Source organism: Dunckerocampus dactyliophorus, chromosome 5 (genome assembly GCF_027744805.1).
Source record: "Dunckerocampus dactyliophorus isolate RoL2022-P2 chromosome 5, RoL_Ddac_1.1, whole genome shotgun sequence".
NCBI lineage: Eukaryota > Metazoa > Chordata > Actinopteri > Syngnathiformes > Syngnathidae > Dunckerocampus > Dunckerocampus dactyliophorus.
In genome coordinates, this window is record NC_072823.1 from 6133893 (window position 1) to 6158259 (window position 24367).

Genomic DNA, 24367 nt, shown 5'->3' on the forward strand with positions numbered 1-24367 from the left:
AACAGTCAAAGTCACAATTTTAACAGAATAAACTCATAATATTGTGAGGAAAACTAACGTCATGTTAGTAGCACAGAGTTGAAATATTAAAAAATATATATTTTTCACAATTTTAAAAATATAAAATTTTTGTTTAAAGTTCTACTATTATGAGAAATAAATTAAAGTTGCCATTTTTGGACAATTAGGACGGGGAAAAAGTTATAATATGGGAATAAAGTAAAAATATAATGAAAGAAAATTTCCGAAGAATATTTAAAAAGAAAGTTGAAATATTTGTAAAATGAAAAAACAGCAAAATTGGAAAAACATTGTTTTTTGGGACACCCCTCCCTCCATTACTTCCATTTAAGCGTGTTTTTTTTAAAGTTTTAGTATCAACACAGCAAGAAATAATGATTGTCTGTAAAAACCTGCTGATTTGACCAGTTGACACGGCTATCAAAGAATGCATGAATATCACTTTGCCCTGAACTGCTCCTCTTACCAGACTCTCTCCTGTGTGACTGACGGCAGGAAAAAGGTTAACGGTTACCCTTTACGGAGCAGTAAACAAAATAGTTTCGAGTTACAGAGGAATGAATGTGGACGGAACCGTGAATTACTATCATTATGAATAATTGATGAATCCCTAATAACGTGGATGAAATAACAGAGATGTCCAAATTAGTGCATGCTCCCAGATGCATCGGTGCAGCAGTTTCATCGTTCATTAATTTAACGATAAACAGAAAAAAAAAATAGTGTCACATCTTGAGGTTCTCAAGTGTCAAATCGCTGTTTGTTTTTTAAATGTGACGACACACTGGAACCTTTGAAGTCAAACATAATCCATTACAGCGCGCTGCTTGACTTCAGACACCATATTTCGCCAAAGGAAATCATGGAAATAGAATGAATCCGCCCTAAAGTCAAGTATTTGCCTCAATGAAACCGTCATTAACTGTACAACGTTGCGTTACGAACGTAGCTTTCCAACCTAATTCATTGCTATTTCAAACGTTACAATGCAGTTACCGGTTTCGATGTTGCTTCAGTCGCCGTCGACTGCACAGGAAGCTGCTGGTCAGTAAGAGTTGTGGTTGCTCACGATCAGGAAAACACTGCCCCCTAGCGTTTTGGGAGAGAATTGCCTAACTGATCTCCTAACAGCGTACGCCGCTACAAAGCTAAGTCCCAATTCTTTTGCATATTTGAAGGTTTCTCAAAAAAGTATGCAACGCAAGGCAACCCTGCTAACTAATTACCAACAATCCATTTCTAATTCAGTTACTGTTTTGGGAAAGTAAGTACTAACTATTACTGTAAAGTGACTTCCCCAACACTGGGATTATTCAGTGGAACCTTGGTTATCGTCATTAATCCCTTCCAGAAGGTCCTACTCTAACCAATCCATTTTTCCCATAAGAAATAATGTAAATCCAATTAATCCTTTCCAGAAAGCCAAAAATATTAACACGAAACACATTTTTTATAGCTTCACAATTGTAGTTTTACATGCAGAAAACAATTTGACACGCATATAAATGCATACAAATGATGAATTCAAGGTGAAAGAACTGGGATTTGTAACTGTATATTATTTTTGAATTAAATAATGGCCCATATTTCCAAAATCGATATCCCTTTACATACATTTTTTTTTTTTTTAATCATTGCTCCTAAACTTTTCCCGCGACCCGGTGGTTGGTGACCCCTGCCTTACAGCATGCTTGGGGATATGATGTGCTCTTCTACACGTTTGAAAATACTGTAAGAACGCCGCTTTTATACATTTGGCTTCTTTATTTTATGATGTAAGGTTAATGTCTACATCAACAAATGTAATCGTTGAATGGTATCGAGTCGTATCGTTTGTACACTGTATCAAATCGGTGTGTTTTTAAAATATATAATTTTTGAAATCTTCCATCCGTCCATTTTCCAAGGCGCCTGCCCTCATTAGGGTCGCGGGGGTATGCTGGGGCCTATCCCAGCTCCCAGAGAGAGGGTACACCCTGGACTGGTCTTGAATCGTATCTTATACAGTATATCCATATAGATGCATATGAAATAGTTTACTACAAAGAGATTTACAGCCCTACTTATTCTAGTTAAAAACTTCTTACGACTTCATTATGGAAAATGCGATTAATCGCGATTAAATATTTTAATATATATAGACAGCCCTAATTTGAACGTAAATTTAAACCCACCCAGAATGGATCCGCGACCCACTTTTGGGTCTTGACCCACCAGATGAAAACCACTGCTCTAGAACTCTCTCTGTATTAGGGTTTTGAACCGATGTGACCACATATCCGGTTTGACAAGCGAGAGATACGGCTGCATCCCGAGCAGCCTCCTGGGTCGATAAGAATCAGCCATAAATCCTTAGACTAATCACTTGTAGAGACATGCACCGGGTATCGCAAGACTAGCAACCGCTTGACAGGGCGTCTTTTAAATAACGCGAGAGCCTCGGCTGCCGGCGAAAGGATTGTTGCGCATGCTCCGTAGATTACCATGACTGACGACGAGAATGGGTGTAAATAGTAGCTGTGCGTACGGTACAGTGATCTTATTTATTATGTATTGAGTAAAACTAAGACAGGAACAACATCAAATTAAAAGCACCCAATGAATACAGAGCCATCATCCACCAGTACAAGTCTGGAGTTTGTTTTTCAGAGAGAAGTTTATACGTTGCTGTTTGCTAGCATGAATTAACTTGAGGTTGTGCACAAATTGAACAAAAAAATATTCACATGAGCGCTCAGTAACACCATCATGTCTTACCTTTACGCATTCCCACCTGGTATCATACGACCGAGTATTAGAGCCACACTGTGAAAAAAAATCACAGATTTCCAAAACAAAGTCATGAATTTTCGAGACTAAAGTCGTAAATTTACGATAAAAAAGTTGTAAATTTGCGAGAAAAAAAGTTGTAATTTTAAATGAATAAAGTCGTAAACATACAAGAAATAAAGTTTACATTTACCTTTGCCCGAGGCCAAAGGTCACATAAATCCCCATTACATAGCTGTCTCAGGCAGTGCCTGTTACGACAGAGTATTGAAATAATCTGTGATTTTGAGAGTAAAGTCATAAATTTACGAGACTCGTAATATTATGGCTTTTTTCTTGTGCTATTTTTACTCATAATATTATGGCTTTTTTTCTCGTACTATTTTGACTTTTTGTCATGTAAATTGATGCATTTATTCTCGGAAAGATACGACTTTATTCTCGAAATCTCAGATTTTTTTTTTTTCAGTGTGGCCCTAATACTCCATCGTAGTACCAGCATTTGGAACGAAATATGAATTGAAAGAAAAACGGGAAAAATACAGTCTAGCAGTTTGTCTGTGCAGCGTGGGAGAAAGTCAGATGGGGCATTCAAGGACCGTGGAACAAAGTGGGACAGGTCACCGCTCTCGCAACATACAGTAAACATGCAAAACTGGGATTTCTAACTGTATATTGTGTCTTGAATAAAATAATGGCCCATTTTGGCACACTAGATACCCATTTACATAAAATTTGATGTGGTTATTTACAGTTTTTTAAGTGCGCTTTTTATCAATGCGCCAGAGGTCGTATCGAATCAAATGGAATCATATCGAATTGGATAGTTTGTACACTGTATCGAATTGTTCTGTTTTTAAAATCGATCCGTTTTTTTAATCGTATCGTACCCCGTGTATCTAGATGCTTATCAAATGTCTGCCAAAAAAGAGTGACATCACTCCTATGTAGACATCAGGAGTGGGTGTGGACTCTGCACCTTTTTGATTTAACAACACTGACTATTGTTCATTAATCTGTATAAATCTTCATGAATCCAAGCTCTTTGGTAAGATTATTATCAACAGTGACAGTAGTCCCACATTCACGACTCATCAGTGACGGATGACGTAAACATTACGGTGAAGATTCAGGGAATGAATTCACCGTACAAAGTTAGTTTCACATTAACGTTAATGTGATTTCAACAGTAGTCCAGCTGTTTATTATTCAGGCTATAGCACTGTAGCATAATGATATCATAATGATATCATTGCATTGCTTAGTTGGCATGGCTTAGAAAATCAGATTTATAAATGAGCATTTTTTTCCCTCACATGCTCCGTTGCAACAATGTACGTGTTTTTAAAAAAAAAATCAGATTTGAAAGGTGTTATTCTTTTTCATAAATGTCAGTCAGACCGGTTTAAGCAGCCAGATTACCTGTTGGCTTTCAGCGTCTCATCCGCACTTCTGTCATTTAATCCTCTTTTTAATTATTATTGCAGATATGAGACTCAAATTAAGCTCAAAATGCTTGTTTTCCTAGCATGCAGATAAAAAGATTTACCCGGGGAGTTCTGAACACCTGCCCTGAAATATTGTTTCCACTGTACCCTGAATGCCATGTGGCTTAATTGACTTGGAAACGTCCCAAATGCGTCATTGACTATGTGGTCTAATTAATATTAATAATATATGCTATTATAAACATCAAAGAACATCTGGCGCCCCTGTTTTTCTCACCAGTCTGGCGTGCGACTCTCACTCTGTTTCATCTTAAACCAAGCCAGCCACCATGAATAACTGTTTTGCATCTCAGGTGCTTGATTGCACATATAGACAGAGCCACACTATATACAGTTTGATGTCGACAATATAACTGCCAAATGGCTGTGTAAGCATATACTATGCAAGGCTGTGATTGCATTGATGGGGATGTATGGGTATAAATCTTAAAGCCAATTTCCATATGAAATGAATCACTTGCCCAAGTCTGGTTGCTGGCTTTCTTTTCTTTTCTTTTTTTTTTTTTTTTTTTTTTGCAGGCTTTCCGGGGCCTTTTATATATTTATTTACAGTTTTCTCTGCGCATCCAGTAAGGTCAGATAACGCATATGCATCACTTTATTAGACGCTCTGTGTTAGGCGAGAGAGGCGGCGGCTTGTAATGATGCAGTAATTGGAGTTTTGGTTGATAAATCTAAGCTCTGAAATGACTCCCCTCACATATTGTGAGCCTCGACAGTGTAAGTAAATCTTAAACTGATTAAGTTAGCATGAACCAGGCAATCACAAAGATGGCACCCGTCCAAAGGAGGGGGGTGGAGGAGCAGAATCCTCAGCCTTTATGTTGTTTTACTGCTCCCATGTAGGCTGGGCAAATGGCTTTAGGATGCTGAAAGATGAGGTCAGATATGTGTTTCCTGCATTTGGAGCTGACCGGCAACGTCACTGTAATTTAAACCGCAAAATAACTGATATATATAGAGCATCTCAAAGGCTTCCATTAAGCAGTTTGGATTTTGTCTCTTACTGGAGACATAAGGGTGTGGCATCTTTCCCGCTCGTGCACATCCGCGATGCATGTTTCTATGCACATTTGATACTGTATATAAACACACAATAAAATAAAAGAGGATCATATACGACACTGTAAACCAGGGGAAATAACCAGAATAATGCTGTAATATTATGAGGACAAATAATGTCATTTTAGTAGCGTGACGTTGAAATGTTAAAGAAAAAAAACCTTGTTTTTTTTTTACATACAAGTAGTAATATTATGAGAAACAAACAAAACAAAATAAAGTTGTCATTTTTGGAAAATTAGGTTGGGAACAATGTTATATTATTAAAGGAAAACAGTGTTCCCTCGCTCTATCGAGGGTCACCTTTCGTGGATTCGCTGTTTTGCAGATGTTTTTAGTTTTTATTACAGCGTATGAATGCTGTTACAGGCCGAGCCTGGCCCCTTAAGAAGAATTGCATTGCACCGCCCTTTGTTTTCTGCATCGTGATTGGCTATCGACCATTGTCAATCAATCTCCTTGCGCAGTCCTGCCATGTCTCCTGTGTCATCACAAGCTTTCTTGCTTGCTAGCTTGTAAATGAATCTTTGGTTCTCTGCAGCAGTATGTTTTAACAAGAATCCAAAACCGCTACAGTACAGCGGAACAGCGGCAGGACGAAAAGGCACGGTCACAGGAGTGAAATATGCGTGAGTGACTTCAACATTTCTCGTGTTGATCATTAAAATTCAAACGAAGGTTTAAACCTTTTTGAGAGTGTTTAAACAAGAGAGAAATGTGAGAAAATGTTATTGCCTGTCTGAGAAAAGTGGATAAAGTGTATGGTGAGGGGTTTTACAGCCTTAAAACATATAGAATCATTGTAAAAAATAAAGTTGGCTACTTCGCGGATTTCACTTTTCACTATTTTGGGAACCTATCCCCTGCGATAAACAAGGGAACACCGTAAGGTAAAAGAAAGAAAATGTAAAAGAAGAAAGTTGAAATAGTTGGAAGAAAAAACTGAATTAAAAAAAAAACAGCTGTAATTTTGCGAGAATAAAGTCAAAATATTGACAAAAAAAGTAATATTCTACCGGGAAAAAAGTCACAATTTTACAAGAACATACTCGTAATAATATGAGGAAAAAAATTTAAAATAAATAATAATAAAATAATCATTTTAGTAGTGTGGACTTGAACTATTTAAGAAAGAAAGAAAGATTTTTTTTAAACAAAACAGAACAAAGTTGTGAATTTTGAAAAGTTGCAACATTATGGGAATAAAGTCATAATATTACGAGAAGAACATTTACCAAAATTATTAAAGAAGAAAGCTGATATTAGTGGTGTGAAAAAGTGTTTGCCCCTTTCGATTTTGTATCTTGTTTGTCACACTTAAATGTTTCAGATCCTCAAACAAATTGAAATTTTGGTCAATGACAGCACAACTGAACACAAAATGTAGTTTTTAAATTAAACTTTTTATTATCAAGGGAGAAAAAAACTCCAAACGTACTTAGCCCTGTGTGAAAAAGTGATTGCTCCCAAAACCTAGCAACTGCTTGGCCACCCTTAGCAGCAACTAAAATTGCTACCACTAAAGTACTATTTAGTACTAAAATTAATAGTACAGGATCAGTTCTTTCATGTTATCCCAACTGTGCTGTCACTTGTGTCTCCGTTGGCATGATTTATGTTTAAGTATTTTGGGTGTTTTAAGTGTTTTTTTAAAATTTGTTGGTTATTTTATCCAATGTTTGCAGTGTGGTCAATTTTGTATGGACAACCGGGTTTGTGTAGTTACATCTATGTTTTACATTTTTTTTATATTTGTATTTTTCTTTTTATAATCCTTTCACTGTTGTTTTAGGGAGACAGTTTGAAACATCTGTCCAGGGGCAACAGATGAAAAATAGCCTTTTGGCTAATTCTGGTATTCATTTGCAGCAATGCTATTAAATGTACACTGTCCCTGTCAAATAAACGGATTAAAAAAAAACTGCAACCAAGTGTTTGCGGTAACTTGCAATGAGTCTCTTGCAGCGCTGTGGAGGAATTTTGGCCCACTCATCTTTGCTGAATTGTTGTCATTCAGCCACATTGGAGGGTTTCCCAGCATGAAGCGCCTTTTTAAGGTCATACCACAGCATCTCAATAGGATTCAGGTCAGGACTTCGACTAGGCCACTCCAAAGTCTTTATTTTGTTTTTCTTCAAACATTCAGAGGTGGACTTGCTGGTGTGTTTTGGATCATTGTCCTGCTGCAGAACCCAAGTTGGTTTCAGCTTCAGGTCATGAACAGATAGCCGGACATTTTCCTTCAGGATTTTTTGGTAGACAGCAGAATTCATGGTTCCATTTATCACAGCAAGTCTTCCAGGTCCTGAAGCAGCAAAACAGTCCCAGACCATCACACTACCCCCACCATATTTTACTGTTGGTATGATGTGGCCCTCGCTGGAAAAAGTTTGGACAACCCTATTGTAGACGCTCTCGGGTAGGGTTGGGCATTGTTTGAATTTGAATATTTCTGGTTCCAATTCACGATACCTCGTTTCAGTTCCGCTTCCTAACGATTCTCGATTCCGATACTTTTAAAAGGTAGGGTCATAAAAGTTGCATGGTTTAAATTTTACTTCTTTTTCTCATTCACATGAGGAAAAAAGTTTTAACATTACGATAATAAAGTCAAAATATTGTGGGAATAAAGTCATAATTACCCTGCGATTGACTGGCGGCCATTCCAGGGTGTACCTCGCCTCTCGCCCAAAGTTGGCTGGTATAGGCTCCAGCATATCCCTGCGACACTAGCAGGATAGAAGATGGATGGATGGATAAAGTCATAATTATGAAAATACAATTCACAAGAGGAAAGTTGAAATAGACCAGCAGAAATGGAAAGAGCAGCTGTAGTTTCCCCAGAATAAAGTCACAATGCTACAAAAAAGGTCACTAAGGATCATCCATAATTCCGCTTACAGAGAGCACGCAAACTCTTTATTTACAAAACCACAATTATTAAAATTTGCGGATCGAGTAAACTTTCAAACGTCTAAAATGATGCATAACGCCAACAATAACCTTCTACCCTCAAACGTAAAACAATTCTTAGCAACGAGAGAGGAGGAATATGATCTTAGGGGAAAATTAGACCTCAAACACTTACATGCACGGACAACACTAAAAACATTCAGCATTTCTGTACGTGGAATCAAGTTGTGGAACGGACTGAGTAAGGAGCTCAAACAATGGACTAAAATGAGTGATTTCAAGAACAATTACAAGCAGTCGATGTCTGCAAAATACAAAGAAGAAGAGACGTGAACCACTGTGGACATACAATACTGTATCTAACCCCCACTACACTGACTAGTAACGCTTCATTCTGGCGAGTACATGGTCTGTACTCACTCATTATCAAGCTACCATTCTGTCTACCATTTTATCAGTTAGTATCATTAAGTCTGTAGCTTCCTTTCAGTAAGTATAAACCTCTGCTATCATTGCGCTATATTGTCATGTAGTCTTACAAAGCATTGCTTCTTCCTACTCCTTTTTGGATGTGCAAAACTGTGAATTGTGCTGTGTGATGTGCCCCAGTGTGACTTGTATGCGTGTTCAGGATGAATTAAACCATTACAATATTAAGACAAAAAGTGGTAAGCGGATGAAGAAAAAAGTTGCAATTTTATGAGAATATGCTCGTAATATTATGGGAAAAAATATTGCTACTTTGTTAGCATTTCACCTTTATCACAAAGCTGAAATGCAGATTTTCCAAAAAATAGCGTCTATAACTTCTTAGGATGTGTACAAAATATCAAAGTGGGCCTTGCATCCTTTTATTTTCCACCATGTGGCCCCTGGTGGTCTTAGAAAACGTGCTGCACCACTGGTATTGGTGTGTACCTATGTTGTGGCTTGTGAGTATGTATGCACCGTACAAAGGGGGATGTCTTTTGTTCAAGGACGGTGATATTTTATGGTTTTCTACATTTGAAACATAAAAGAAAAAGAGCCGTCCTTTTATTACCGTTCGCCGCACAATTGTAGTTTTTCTATTAAAGTTGGAAACAAAGTGAAGCGCCAACTTCAGATCATTAGATCTGGAGAATTACCTCAGGGTCACATCTTGAGGTGTATGAAATTGATATTTCTCTGGCGGGGATGAATCACTGTTGTAACTCAGATATTAGTCCATTAAAGAAGAACAATAAGGCATCAATATGCATGGAATTAAATTAATGGTGGTGGGTTTATCTGCCTATCCCAGACGCATCCCTAAAAGACACAGTATAATGTATGGCCTGACCTTCAAATGCCAAGAGAGTGTTGGGCAATAAACTGCCAATATTTGTGGCTTAATGGCGTTGGATGACTTTTACTGTAATTGGAATGGCAGCGAAACAGCTGGGCTGTTTAAAGACAGTGTGAGGCTGACGATCTCTTACTCCAAATGGTCACACTGAAGTGTGTTTAACCCTGGAGGGTGTTTCTGTCATCACTACGGCGATTACATTGTGTGTAAACACAAGAAGGAGACGTTACGAATTACACGTCATTCAAAGATAAACAGGATTAAAGCAAAAGAAGAAGAACCGAATGCGCTTTTTTTTTAAGTGTGACGCAAAAATAAATGGAGCTCCAGTTCATTGTGGTTAATCAGAGCTGTGAACCCTATTTCCTGCCTCCCTTTCTTTCTGCAAACAACACCCTCTTTTGGATGTTTTACCATTTCACTCTTTTATTATTTCTGGAGGAATCTTGTTTAGTGTTAACATCTTTGGGTGTATTTATTGCACGTGGTGGTGGCAGCCATACTGTAAAATGATGGATCACTGGAGCTGAAAGCTGATTACAAGCTTGATTTACTGCAGGGCAGCGCTTAAATCATTCAACTCAGCTCTGCGTGGGATTGCAACATTTTTCATGTTTGAGAACAGTCGTAGCTACGTGTGCCTTTCTCGGAACAAAGTGCTTACTATGCGCACAATTTCATTTGCATTATGTGTTTGCTGCTTTTGTGTGCATTAGGTGACAATGCCTACAAGTGTCCACCCTCCGCTGACTACACCGCCATTGGTTTCCAGCTGGACCGCTACCACTTCCCACCCTGGCAGAACAGCAGGGATCTGTCCTCCCCTCTGCAGCCCACCGGCGGCAGCAGGAGCTCGAGCCCCAACCCAAAGCCCAGACCACGTTCCAGGGAGGACAGGAGCCCAGCGAGTAGTCAATACCTTCCTGCAGAGAGCCACAGTGAAAATCCCCTGCTGGTCCCTGACAAGAATCCAGGCAGTGATAGTCCTTCATCCGCTCTCACCAACAAGTCCCAGTATGAGCCTTTAGACTTGTCTGTGTCCTCGCATCCCACCATGTCTCCTGCGTTGCTGCTCCAAATGTCTGGCATGTTCAGCAATGGACTCAATCCACTTCACAGTTACCCAGCAGAGCTGGATGCCAAACCAGCGTACACGTGTGACCTTTTGGGAGTAAAAGAAGGCGTGAGCGGTTCGACGGGTGACGTTGAGAAAGCAACCCTGGAAGAAGAGAAGCGGGACGGGTCAGGTGAAGATGCCATCGAGTGGAAGATGCTGAAGGATGTGGGTCAGGCCGACGACAAGATGGGCCAGTGGGCCCCAACACAACCAAGCATGTCCTCACCTGACAACCTGACTCCAGAGCCGATGAGCCCCTATCCGCAAGCTGGCCTTCTGTCTCTCCTCAGGGCCCAGAAGAACCGCGGCAGCATCCATAGGACCATATTGAACGGCGGGGGGAACGTGAATAATGTCACATCAGGTGAGCGTGCGCTGACATGTCGTACATGTTAGATCAGGGGTGTCCAAGTTGCGCCCTGGGGGCCGAAAATTGAACTTAACAAGCAACTCCAAGCAAAAATGGAAAAATCATCAGTAATTTTACAAGAGCAAAGTCAAAATATTAAGAGAAAAAAATTGTAAAGTAAGAAGAAAATTTTGTAATTTTTCGAGAATAATGTCGTAATACTATAAGGAAAAATAACGTTATTTTAGTAGCTTAAAGTTGAAATATTAAAGAAAGATGTTCTAAAAGTTATGATGTGACGAGAATAAAGTCAAAATATTATGGGAATAAAGTCACGAGAATTACGAGAAGAGCATTTACGAGCCGAAAGTTTAAATAGCTGGAAAATTAAAGAAAAAAAAAACAAGAGAAATGTGAAAAATTAAAGTAGAAATATTAAGAAAAAAGGTTGTATTCTAACGAGAAAAAAATATTGCCATTTTGTGAGAATAAACTTGTAATATTATGAGGAAAAATAATGTAATTTGAGCAGCATGGAATTAAAACATTAAAGAAAAAAAATATATTTTTCTATGTTGTAATATGAGAATTAGAGAAAACAACAAAACAAATGAAATTGTGATATTTGGAAAATTAGGTTGGGAAAAAATTACAATATTATGCGAATAAAGTCAAAATATGATGGGAAAAGAGTCATACCAAAATGTGAAAAAAGGAGCAAACACCGAAAATCATACTTAAAAACAGTAAGAAAATTGTAATGAGAAAAAGGTGCAATTTTACAAGAAGAAACTCGTATCATTATGAGGAAAAATAATGCCATTTTAGTAGCAAATAGTAGTTGTAGTAGTAGAAATATGAAAGAAAAAATACAAAAAAAATAAAAAAAAATACATAATTTTAATTCGTCGGCATTTTTGGAAAATTATGTTGGGGAAAAAGTTAAAATACTGTGGGAATAAAGTCAAAACATTACGAGAAGAAAATTTGCAAAGAGTGTTTAAGAAGAAAGTTTAAATATTTGAAAAAAAAATTAAAAATGGGGGTAAAAAAGAGCTTTTTCACTCATATCACAAAGCTGAGATGCAGTTTTTTCTTGAAATATATAAAACTTGTTAGCATATCTACATGTGTTGATTTACAAAATATTAAAGTGATCCTTGCATCCTTTCATTCTTCACTACGTGGCCCTCACTGTTCCCCGTATTAGATGACGTTAGCGGCTTTTCCAACACGTTGCAAGTGCTGGCCTCATATTTGAAAGCGTATACTCCCACCTAGTGGACAAATAGGTTCAATGTCTCCCAATTGAAGCTCTCTTTTTTTGGGAGGGGAAGGGGACACTAAAAGTATCACATCATGCTTCCTGCGTAATGTGTGACTTTGTTAGATACTACCACAAGCTCCCTCACTTTTCCTCCCCGAAAAAAGTATTTTTGGCAGATGGCAGATCCCGAGCCATCATCACCTGACAGGGAAGGTGTGAAGCGTGCATGTGAACGAATCACGCCAATTATACACAACACGCTTCATTGGTACTTAAAGTTTTTCTCTCTCTCTCTTTCTTTCTTCCCAGTTGAAACTTCTAACTGATTCAAACTGAGCTAAGGAAGACACAGGTGTGCCCGCTTGATTACCTGCACGCTTTAAGGACTGATATAATCTCCTTGTGTGATAGGTTACAAATGGCCCAAGCCAGTTGAGCCCCCCCCCCCCGCTCCCCCGACAGAGAGGCTTAAAGCTCTTGTGCTGGTGTGCAACGCTTGCTGAGTGCAGATTTAATAATGCTGTCTCTCATGAGAGGGGATCCAACAGCTGGGGTCTTTGATATGCATGTATTAGGAGTGCAACATGATACACCTTCTCTGCCCCCCCCCCTTTTTTTGATTCTGAAACTCAATATGTTCACGTGAAAGACAGGAAAGTGCCTGTCAACTCCATTAGGGATTCACATCTGTTCCCTTTCTTTACGATTGGAACAGCTACTCGTAGTTGTGTGTCACCGTGCACAGATGGTTATGACAATATGGCAAAAGGCGCCTCTCCCCTGCAACGCCTCTCAGACTTGTCACGCCGTCGTAATTGCACCTAATGCCATTTGGATTTCAAAAAGACAAATCAGCCTGACTTGACATGTCGGAGGACTCATATTTCAGAATCTTCTGAGTGTACGACAGTTGGCATCAAGCAACGTCCCTGTCTGTGGAGATTCACAGGTGTCAAATTGTTTTTTTCAATTGTGACAGAAAACTTGTAAGGCATGCAGCTAGGGCTCTATATATTTTATTATTTTGTTATTATTTTATTAGTATTATTATGATTTTATTTTTATATTCTGAAGATTTTTTTGTTGTCTAACTATATAGTAGTATAGTAGTGCTGTAACCCCTCGTCTATCACGGTTCATTGGTTAATTGGAAAACCTCTTTAAGACCTGCTAAATACATTTCTTAAACATTATTAGAGCCCTCTAGACGTGAATGAGCACCCCTGTAGCCACCGTTACACTCCGTTATAGTAGACATCCATCCATCAATGCCGCTTATCCTCACTAGGGTGGCGAGGGTATGCTGGAGCCTATCCCGGCTGATCTCGCACACCCTGGACTGGTCGCCAGCCAATCACAGTGCACATATATACTAACAATCATTCACACTCACACCTATGGACAATTTAGAGACGCCAATTAACCTAACACGCATATTTTTGGAATGTGGGAGGAGAAAACCCACGCATGGGGAGAACATGCAAACTCCACACAGAGATGTCCAAGTGGAGATTCGAACCCAGACTGTTCTCCTGACTCTGTGACCACGATGCTAACCGCTTGGCCACCACGCGGCCTTATAGTAGACATAATAAGAGCAAATAAGCCATTTAAGGCATAAATAAGACTTGTGCTCGTGTGTGTTGCTCTAAATGTGTTCCCCAGGGCAGTGGTTCTCAACTGGTTTGGCTGCGGGACCCACCATCACCACTCAATGACAAGCAGCGATCCAACTTTTTAATGTCAAACTTCTCAAATATCTGATATTTAAAGGGACTGTTTGCAACACAATGCTAGTGGTAGCAGTGAGACACTGTGCTGTCTTCATGATGCGCTCTTCTCCAGCAGATATCTGCAGCTGTGTGTCGGACAGACATCAGGTTAAGTCCCCACTCGATGTTCTTCCCCTCCAGCTTAACCTAAAGTCGCCCACAAACATGGCCTCGTGGCTGCGTAGCAAGCGAATAGCACAGACAAGTAGGCATGGTGCGTTCACGGACAGCAGGTCATCATTTTAGCTTTTTTGCCCAGGCATAACCCCATGACCCACTGAAAACGACTCTGCGACCCACTTTCGCTTTGCGACCTACCAATTGAGAATCTCTGCCCGAGGGAACCTGAATGGTGGGCGGACAGGAAGTGAGGTCAGGTGTTCAGAGTTAAATTTAGCTTGGCGTGGGCGCCACAACAGTAGCCCGTGTTCATATTAGGGATTTTTAGTAGGGATTATTGTGCCATTTGTGAGATCTTTCAAACCTGCAATAAAAGCCTTTTGTTCTGGCGACCAAGTCTGGTGCTTGTGTGTCTCACCGATCATTACAGTAACAATTACTGACACATAGTGACCGGTGTAGAACACTACATATCAGTCACAGCATCTTTGAGGTGCACAGCAGTCATGACGACGATGTGGCCCGTGGTGAAAACAAGTCTGCTGTAGGACAAACGTATTGGGACACCTGATCTGATAAATTAAATATAATATATGTCATATAACAAAACAAAACAAAGATATATGGAGTTGGGCTACCGTACAGTACAGCAGAATTTGAAATTGTGATGTTAATATATGACTTTGAACTTTGTGTTTGTTCATTCATTCATTCATTCATTCATTCATTCATTCATTTATTCATGTTCTACTTATCCAGTTCAGGGTCATGGGTGAGCTGGAGTCTATACCAGCTGACTTGGGCCCAGAGGTGTGGTACACTCTGGACGGGTCACTAGCCGTTCATTCACACGTGCGGGTAATTTAGGGGTGCCCAAACTTTTTGAATGAAAATGAAAGGATGCAAGGGCCACTTTGCTGCTAAGACATACTGTATATATACTGTATACTGTATACTGTATACTGTATATATATTTCAAGAAAAAACTGCATGTCATACAGTATACAGGTAGGAGAAAAAGCCTATTATTAGTATGAATTTTGGCCTCTACTATCTTTTGGCCCATTTTTCTGTTGTTTATTTTGTGTTTTCCAAGTATTTCAACTTTCTTTTCTTTTTTTAATATTATCACTTTATTCCCCCAATATTATAACTTTTCCCCCAATCTAGTTTTCCAAAAATTGCAACTTTATTTTGTATTGTTTGACTCTATGCTACTAAAATGACATCATTTTATTTGCATAAAATCGCAACTTTTTTCTCTTAATGTATTTACCGTATTCTCATAAAATTACAGCTGTTTTCCCCATTTTTATAAATTTATCAGCTATTTAAAGTGTTTTCTTGTGCATTTTCTTCTCGTAATTATGACTTTATTTCCATATTTTGACTTTATTCCCATAATATTGTAATTTTCCCCCAACCTAATTTTCCAAAAATGACATCTCATAATATTACAACTTATTACTAAAACATAACATATTTTTTCTTAATATCGCAGCTCTTCGCTAGTAAATTGACATGTCTTTTGTCATAATATTACAAGTTTATTCACGTGAAATGGACAACTTTTTTTCTTTTTTAAATAAGACTTTTGCCTCTTAATATTTTGACTTTATTCTTGTAAAATTACAGCTGTTTTTACCATTTTTGCTGTTGTTGTTTTTTTTTTTAATTTTCCAACTATTTAAACTTTTCAAGGTTTCTTATCATGAGTATGATTTTATTCCAATAATATTTTTACTTTATTCTTTTAACATTACAACTTTTCCCACAATCTAATTTCCACAACATTTTACAACTTTTTTTGTTGTTGGGTTTGTTTCTGATATTATGACTTGAAAAAATAAAATCTTGTAAAAAAAAAAATTATTGTAAAATCACAACTTTTTCTGGTTAGATTACAACTTTTTTTTAGTAATATTTTGACTTTATTCTTGTAGAATTACTGCTGAACTACATGTTCAGCAGTAATTCTACAAGAATATTATGAATATTATGAGAAACAAACAAGAATAAAGAATAAAGTTGTAACTTTTGAAACTTTTGGTTGGGGAAAAAGTGATAATATTATGAGAATAAAGTCAAAATATCATGGGAATGAAGTCATAATGACGAAAAGAACATATACAAGAAGAAAGCTGAAATAGAAAAGCAGAAATGGAAAGAAAAGCTGTAATTTTCCGACAATAGAGTCAAAATATTATGACAAAAAGTTGTAATCGAATGAGAAAAAAGGTTGCAATTTTACAACAATAAGCTTGTACTATTATGGGGAAAAATAATATCATTTTAATATATTTATATATATATATATATATATATATATATATATATATATATATATATATATATATATATATATATATATATGTATATATATATATATATTAAGTATATATAGGACATACTTCTTAGCATATCTAGTACATGTGTTGCTGCATCCTTGCATCCTTTTATTTTTCCCTATGTGGCCCTCGCTGGAAAAAGTTTGGACACCCCTGATGTGGTGCATAATTTCATCGTTTTCAGCAATCACCCCCCCTGGAAGGAATTGTTTGAAGCCTTCTTTCGTAGGCCTGTCAGTCAAACGGGACACAGAGAGAGATAACTGACATTGAGGGTGTGCGGAGTGTCCTCCAAAAACGAGCAAAGCAGGTGGCCCCCGCAGCCTGTCCTGTCTGCAGCGTTGACCAGGTGGCTTTGTCACGGGTCTGTCTTCTGTTTGCCCCCATCCTTTCCACGCTGGATGGCATGTCGAGTGGCACGCTGACATATTGCCGGGCACTTTGGACATGGAGTGATGCGTTTGCGCTGACAGCTCGGGTCGGTTCCAATGTGCCAGCAGTGGTAATTGGCCAGATGGTGACCTCTGCGTGAACTTGTCTGCATGCTCATTAGTCTCCCAGAGAAGATCCCTTGTGTTTTGAACCCAGCCTCTCATCCCTTGCGATGCCACGGTTCAGCCACTAGATGGCAACATTTACCGCACTAAAATGCACCGAAAGCGCCTGACTTTTTCTTAGGGCGTGCATTCATCTTTCCCAGCACAGTTTTGATAACATAGATGCCCTTGGATAACTTTGAAGCAGTTGACAAATGAACTGATAAAGCCCGGCCTCTCACGGTGAACATGAGAAGATCTATACAGAAATGATTAAGAATGGAGAGAAAGAAAAGGCTCCCATATGAAAGAGATGAGTCATTATCTCATTGTCTGACCCCTGCGTCCCCTCAGCGGAGGGAGCCGGGAAGAGGCTAGAGATGAGGAGCAAGAAAAGATGGCCGCAGATGGAGATAGATGGAGTGACGGCGGGGTGAAAGAGGAGCGAGCAGTAGTGCGCCTGTCTCCGTGAGCAGATGTCGTGCGAGGGCAGCGAGAGGGCAACGCGGCCCTCTTTTGTGCCGTGCCTCTCCTCATGGAGATAATGAAGGGTGGAGCGCTGGGAAGGATGTGCAGTCATCACTCACTGTCTGTGGGCCATCAGAGCTCAGCACTGTGTCATCCGTCACCATTCAGCTCCTCTGGCCCCCGTCGGCCCCGCCACTGTCATCACGGTCATTATCTCACACTCACACACAAATGTGCACTTGGTGCTAAGGCGGGTCATGATCGTTTTTATCATTTTTACACTGCGGCTGATTCAGTTTCAGCACTGCGGTGTCGCCCTTTTATTACTTGAAAGCACAAGAAAAATACATAAACATTTAATATGACAAGATTTGGACTTCAAAGACAAATATTGCATGAAATTCTCAACTTACAGATACCCAATTGGATTCCCAAAGTGGTCCAAGAGCAACCCAAATTTGGCAAGACAGTATCTTGATACAGGTAATGTTTTGTGTAACATTTTTAGTATGAGTAATTAAGTCAGAAGATGTTCCAAAAGTAACTACTGTTCATTTTAAATGTGGAAATGCTCGATATTGGCTTTTTTTTTTTTTACCGATCTCCGATACAGTCAGGTCACAGCTTGTGTAATGAATGAACACATGATGCTTCTTTTACTGTGATGTCACATATAAACACTCTTTGTGCAAAATAAGACAAATACTGCAGTATGCAACACTGGTTATAAGAAAAAGTGCCATAGTTATTTTAAACATTTTGTCTCAAAAACAAAAAAAAGTCATAAAAAAGGTCATGACCAATAGTCAATTCAAGCAACATGTTCTCCTAGTATCAACAAGTAGGACACGTGAGTCTTAAATAAAGTGCTTGTGAAACCAAAATCACAAAACCAAGTTTGTAAAAAACAAAACCAAAATGAAAGTACTCACTTAATATAACATGTTTGCCATACTGCTATCATAAATATAATATAAATACATATATACCATTTAAAGAAATAAACTACTGAAATAGGAGTGAATAGGAGTTGAGCAGCGGTCGCTGCTTATTTAGCCCTGGAATGAAACCCCATATTATTATTCTAAGAATCCTTCAATACATCTACTAAAAAAAAATACGGGTTTACTCACTGAAACTGACAGATCGACTGCAAGCTAGGCTAGAAGCTAGGCTAGAACGACAACAATAGACCCTGACAATAGAACTGACAACAATCCATGTTTTGCTAGCAATTTATGTCGCGAAAACTTGCAGGTCACACTGGCAACCAGGTGCAAACAAGCACAGCCATGAACGCACGCGAAGAGCATAACAAGATTAACGTGTTTTAGTGCCATGAGCACTTCAACACATTCACAAATAAGCATTTAATTCAATAATGCTTGCAAAGATGCGATTTGGAAAGCTGCAGATTTCTACGTGGCACAAACATCTCTACAAGAACAAAGTAAAGTGAAAAGTAAAGTAAAGATGAAACTCTGGACTAATACAGTCAGTGAAAAGATAAACTGGGCTAATTCAACACGTCACTCACGAACGCAGCACGAATGAAACTAATTCGATTCAAGTCTTAAAGGGTATTACCAGACCAAGTACTAAAGGACATACTGTGCTGAGTGGAGCACGACTTCATCACTCCCGTGCCGATATCTTTATCGACAGAAAACCGGTACCGAAATTAATATATTTGTATGCCGATATCGGCCTCAGCAGATATTATCAGACATCCCTAGTATAATGTATTTGCTATTAATTAATTGTGATGGATTTTGCCTTTGATTAGTGCCAAAAAAAGACACTTTTAAACAGGGAAAACACAGTGGATCCTTGCACACTCGTGATTCAGGATTCACGGACCTGCAAATTGCAAATTTGTGGATTTTTGATAAAAAAAATATATTTTTTTTATTTTTTCCCCCATCAGTCGGAGAATAATTTATAAATATGCGATAATACAGGTAAAAAACTATTTTTACATTTTCATATCTTTATGCTTCACTGTTGTGTTTTTTGTCAAGCGTTGAGATTTCGCACTTTGTTTGGCAGTCCTTGAACGCACCATAGTTGTGTGCTGTGACTGGCTACACCGTGACTCTGATTCCATTTGTTCATCAATCGTCTTACATTATCATTCATTATTATATGATACACATTTCATATGTGTGAGGCATATTTGGGGCTTCAACCTCGATTGTGTTGCGAGTAAACAATGGCAATTGAAGAGAGAAAGGGTGGGTTCTGGAGCTGAATCAAATCCAATGTCTGCAACAGACACTTTTATTGCAAATGTTGATCCAAAATCGGAGGAGAACGTCAACGTGAAGCTAGCAGGAGGGTTTGGAGGGGGAGGAGCGAGCCTTGTGTCAAAAATAGACTTTTCTACGGGCGTAGGCTGGTGGTCCCAGAACGTAATCCACTGCAGTTAACATTCTTTCCCTGTTTTGTATCAAATAGTGGCCCACATGTTCAAATAGGTCGACCTCTGAAGTTGTCGGGGTCTTTTTGTTTTTATTGAAGGAGAATCCATTACTACACTTAAATGTCCTGCTTCCGCTATGATTGAATGTAACCCTCCCAGATTTGCACACACATGCAGTTACGCAGCTTCATGGGCTTAAAAGGGAAATGATTTCATAGATTTTCACCTATTTAACTTGGAAAATACACAATATGACACAGCCGCATGTCCAATGAATGTGCCGTGCACACATGCAGACATCGCTTGAAGCGGCATATGCAGGAATCACCCCTTTGTAGCTGGTTTCAGGCAACTTCTTCCTTTTTTTTTAAGTTGCTTGAAGAGCACATTGGTGCAACCCTTTTGAAGTGACTTTTCTGACAGATAAAATCTTGAAGCTAAAATGAACCTAAAAGAGATTTTGCATGAGCACATGCTAGTGATTATGTGGAGTGAGGGCTTTAAAGCTGATAATAATCAGTGACTCCATGGTATGTAGTGACCAGCGCATGTAAACAATGAGAAGATGCGTACTGATTAGTATCTTTCTTTAACTCCAACTTTCTGCAACTTTTTTTTTGTTTTTTTACCACCGATCACAAAATTATGGAAGCCCGTTTGTTTCCTTTCCGTCACTGAAAGAAAAAAATATCCCAAATGGTAAGTCATAATTATGAAAGAAAAAGTTGCATGCACAGTTTGTTCAACTTTTTATCTCATAATTATGACTTTTTAATCTCAACATTTCGGGCTTTTATCTCACAGCTATGACTTTTTATCTTGTAATTTTGACTTTTTAGCTCAAAAGTGTGAGATAGTGCCGTCTTCACTGGAGCCTTCGTCAGATGGCACTCGGCACACGTGCAGTTTGTATCTCATGATTCAGATTTTTTTTTTAAATCTCATAATTATGAATTTTTATCTCGTAATTCCGACTTTTTATCTCATAATTATGACTTTCCTGTCTCATAATTATGACATTTTATCTCATCATTTCAACTTTTTATGTCATAATTATGACTTTCCTATCCCATAATTATGACTTTTTTATCTCGTAATTTCAACTTTTTATCTTATAATTTCGACTTTTTATCTCGTAATTATGACTTACCATTGGGATATGTTTTTTTTGTCAGTGGCAGAAACGGTCTTCCTTACAAAATACCACAAAATATGGTAGTGTAAATTCCATACAGGGATCTGTGCAGTGAGGAAGTCATTCAGTCTTACAACCTGAAATACAAGAACTTGACATGGATTTGGATCCAAAAGAGTATGAAAAGTGACATTATAGTTTGCAAAGATTCTCTCCGCTTGCTTATGTGTTTTCTTACCTGATTATGAGCAGGTTCTTGCTTGCCACATGCATTCTCACGTGTCATTTTCCACATAATACAGGTCACTGTCTTCTACCAAGTCAGCAATCATTGTGCCTTTCTTCTACTATTGGCATATCATCTCTCTTTCTGTCAGCACCACACAGTCCCTCCTCTCTCATTTCCCCTCAAATCTATTTGCCCCTGTCCGTGTGCATGTGTAAAGGTATAGGATCACATGCACTGTGTGTACATTGTGTGTGTGTGTGTGTGTGTTGTGGTCTGAAGCTGCGGCGAGAGCAACCTATGAATAGAGGATCATGCAGTGAAGAGATGGATGGCTCCGAGCCCACTCCTGTCTCCTCTAATTGTAAAATATTAGTTACATTAGACTCTTCTTGGTGATTAATGGAACTTATTTGGAGGTTGCCCTCTCCTGGACCTGCCCTCTCCTCCTGTGGGAGGGGAGGAGGACCATGAGGAGGAACGAAAGACAAGCACGATGTCGACGTGAAACCCTTTTGACTCCTTTTAACCCGACTTTATGAAGATGGCATCAATTACATCTTTTTTTATGATTTCACACCAGTATGGGAGACAGTGGAGAATTCCATAAAAACTGTGGGAACTTTTACGTTATCTCCTCATTGCCACATTTTCCTTATTTTCCATTTTCATTGACGAAAGCTTTTAGAAGTGATCTCAACACACCCTTTCATTTACTATTTACAGCCCCCTTCTTTCACATTTAATACACGACACATTCACACACACACACACACACAAAACCTTGTGCGCCATTCTGATGATATTCACGTGTCAGGCTTTATCGTCTTCCTGATGAGTATATATGTGTGTGTGTGTGTGTGTGTGTGTGTGTGTGTCCTTTATTGGCCATCAGGTTATTATACACCAGCAGATGGAGCATTACCTTTTATTGCTTACACCTTCTGTGAGTTTTCCCAAATTTCGCCCCCAAAACACATTTTTATGTAGATGCACGGCCGAGTGTTCAGCTTCCTGCAGCTGTCCACCGCTCTGATGATGAGCGTGGTAGAGAGGAAAAGAGGGGGAAAAGAGGCGAGGGAGGGAGGGAGGGCGACAAGGCTTGAGACGGCCCTCGGTTTTTGGGAAGTGATGTCAAATGACATCAGCACATAACGGTTTACTGTAACCATGAATCACTGAGAAACACATTGAAGTGTGAGACGGACAGGAAAAAGTCATTTTATGAGCTAACTTGTCCAGAATAGCCCAGCGGTGAGCAAGGACACATGACTGTCAAAGCACAAAGGTGCATGAGTCATCGGCTTAATCACAACGCCTCCGTGCTTTTGGCGTCGTGCTGATTTTTGTTTTACATTACGGTCCGATCAACTGATGGAAGCTATTAACTGCTTTGTTGTTTGCGTGCTTAAAAGTGAGCGAGTGGGGTTGGGTTGCATGGGACAGACAGGAAGTGTTGGCATTCCTTTCCTCTCAGCTGCAGACGTCTGTCATTCCTCAACTCAACACTTGTGTGTGTGTGTTTATTTATCTGTGTGTGTGTGTGTGTGTGTGTGTGTGTGCATTTATAGTGAGCAGGAAAGGGGTTTCATAAAGTGGTAGCCAAAACTCAGCAAGAAATAATTAATGATTATTCACAACAACAACAAAAAAATATATACAGTAGTGTGAAAGTGTGTAGTATTGTGTTTTAGCCCTTCCTGATTTCTTATTTGTTGCGTGTTTGTCACACTTAAATGTTTCAGATCATCATCTATGCCGCTTATCCCCAGCTGACTTCGGCGAGAGGTGGGGCACACCCTGGACTGGTCGCCAGCCAATCGCAGGGCACATATAGACAAACAACCATTCACACTCACATTCATACCTGTGGACAATTTAGAGTCTCCAGTCAACCTAACATGCATGTTTTTGGAATGTGGGAGTACCAGGAGTACCCACGCACGCACGGGGAGAACATGCAAACTCCACACAGAGATGCCCAATGGAGGTTCAAACCCAGATCTTCCAGAGCTCCTGACTGTGTGGCCAACATGCTAACCACTCAGCCACTGTGCGGCCCGTTTTAGATCATCAAACAAATTTTAAATATTAGTCAGTGACAACACAATTAAACACAAAATGCAGTTTTTAAATGAAACTTTTTATTATTATGGGAGAAAAAAAAAACAAATCTACATGGTCCTGTGTGAAAAAGTGATTGCCCCCCTGTTAAAACATAACTGAGATTAATTGAGATCTATCATTCTGGAAAAGATTGTAAAGCCATTTCTAAAGCTTTGGGACTCCACAGAACCAAAGTGAACCTTCCCAGGAGTGGCCAGCCAACCAAAATTACCCCAAGAGTGCAGCGACAACTCATCCAAGAGGTCAGGAAAACCCCCACATCATCCAAAGACCTTTGGGAAAATACTCTGTGGTCTGACGAGACAAAAGTTGAACTTTTTGGAAGGTGTGTGTCCCATTTACATCTGATGTAATAGTAATGCCACACTTCAGAAAAAGAACATCATACCAACAGTAAAATGTGGTGGTGGTAGTGTGATAGTCTGAGGCTGCTTCAGGGCCTTGAAGACTTGCTGTGATAAATAGAACCATGAATTCTGCTGTCTACCAGAAAATCCTGAAGGAGACTATTCGGCCATCTGTTTGTGACCTCAAGCTTAAACCAACTTGGGTTCTGCAACAGGACAATGATCCAAAACACACCAGCAAGTCCACTCGGAATGGCTGAAGAAAAACAAAATGAAGACTTTGGAGTGGCCTAGTCAAAGTCCTGACCTGAGTCCTATTGAGATGCTGTGGTATGACCTTAAAAAGGCGCTTCATGCTGGGAAACCTTCCAATGAGGCTGAATTACAACAATTCTGCAAAGACAAGTGGGCCAAAATCCCTCCACAGCGCTATAAGAGACTCATTGCAAGTTATCACAAACGCTTGATTGCAGTTGTTGCTGCTAAGGGTGACCCAATCAGTCATTAGGTTTAGGGGCCAATCATGTTTCCAC

General features: G+C 39.2%; 1 protein-coding gene across 3 annotated transcripts in view; it reads left to right on the top strand.

Annotated features, from left to right (window-relative positions):
- Positions 1-24367, top strand: part of LOC129181621 (zinc finger protein 536-like) — a 49795-nt gene that overhangs the window by 24019 nt on the left and 1409 nt on the right. For 2 of the 3 annotated variants that reach the window (XM_054777054.1, XM_054777055.1), the window contains exon 3: positions 10317-11081. In XM_054777054.1, coding sequence (XP_054633029.1) covers positions 10317-11081 — 765 coding nt within the window. Of the gene's footprint in view, positions 1-10316; positions 11082-12642; positions 14946-24367 lie in introns of those variants that run through there. The other variant, XM_054777056.1, reaches the window with a different exon arrangement.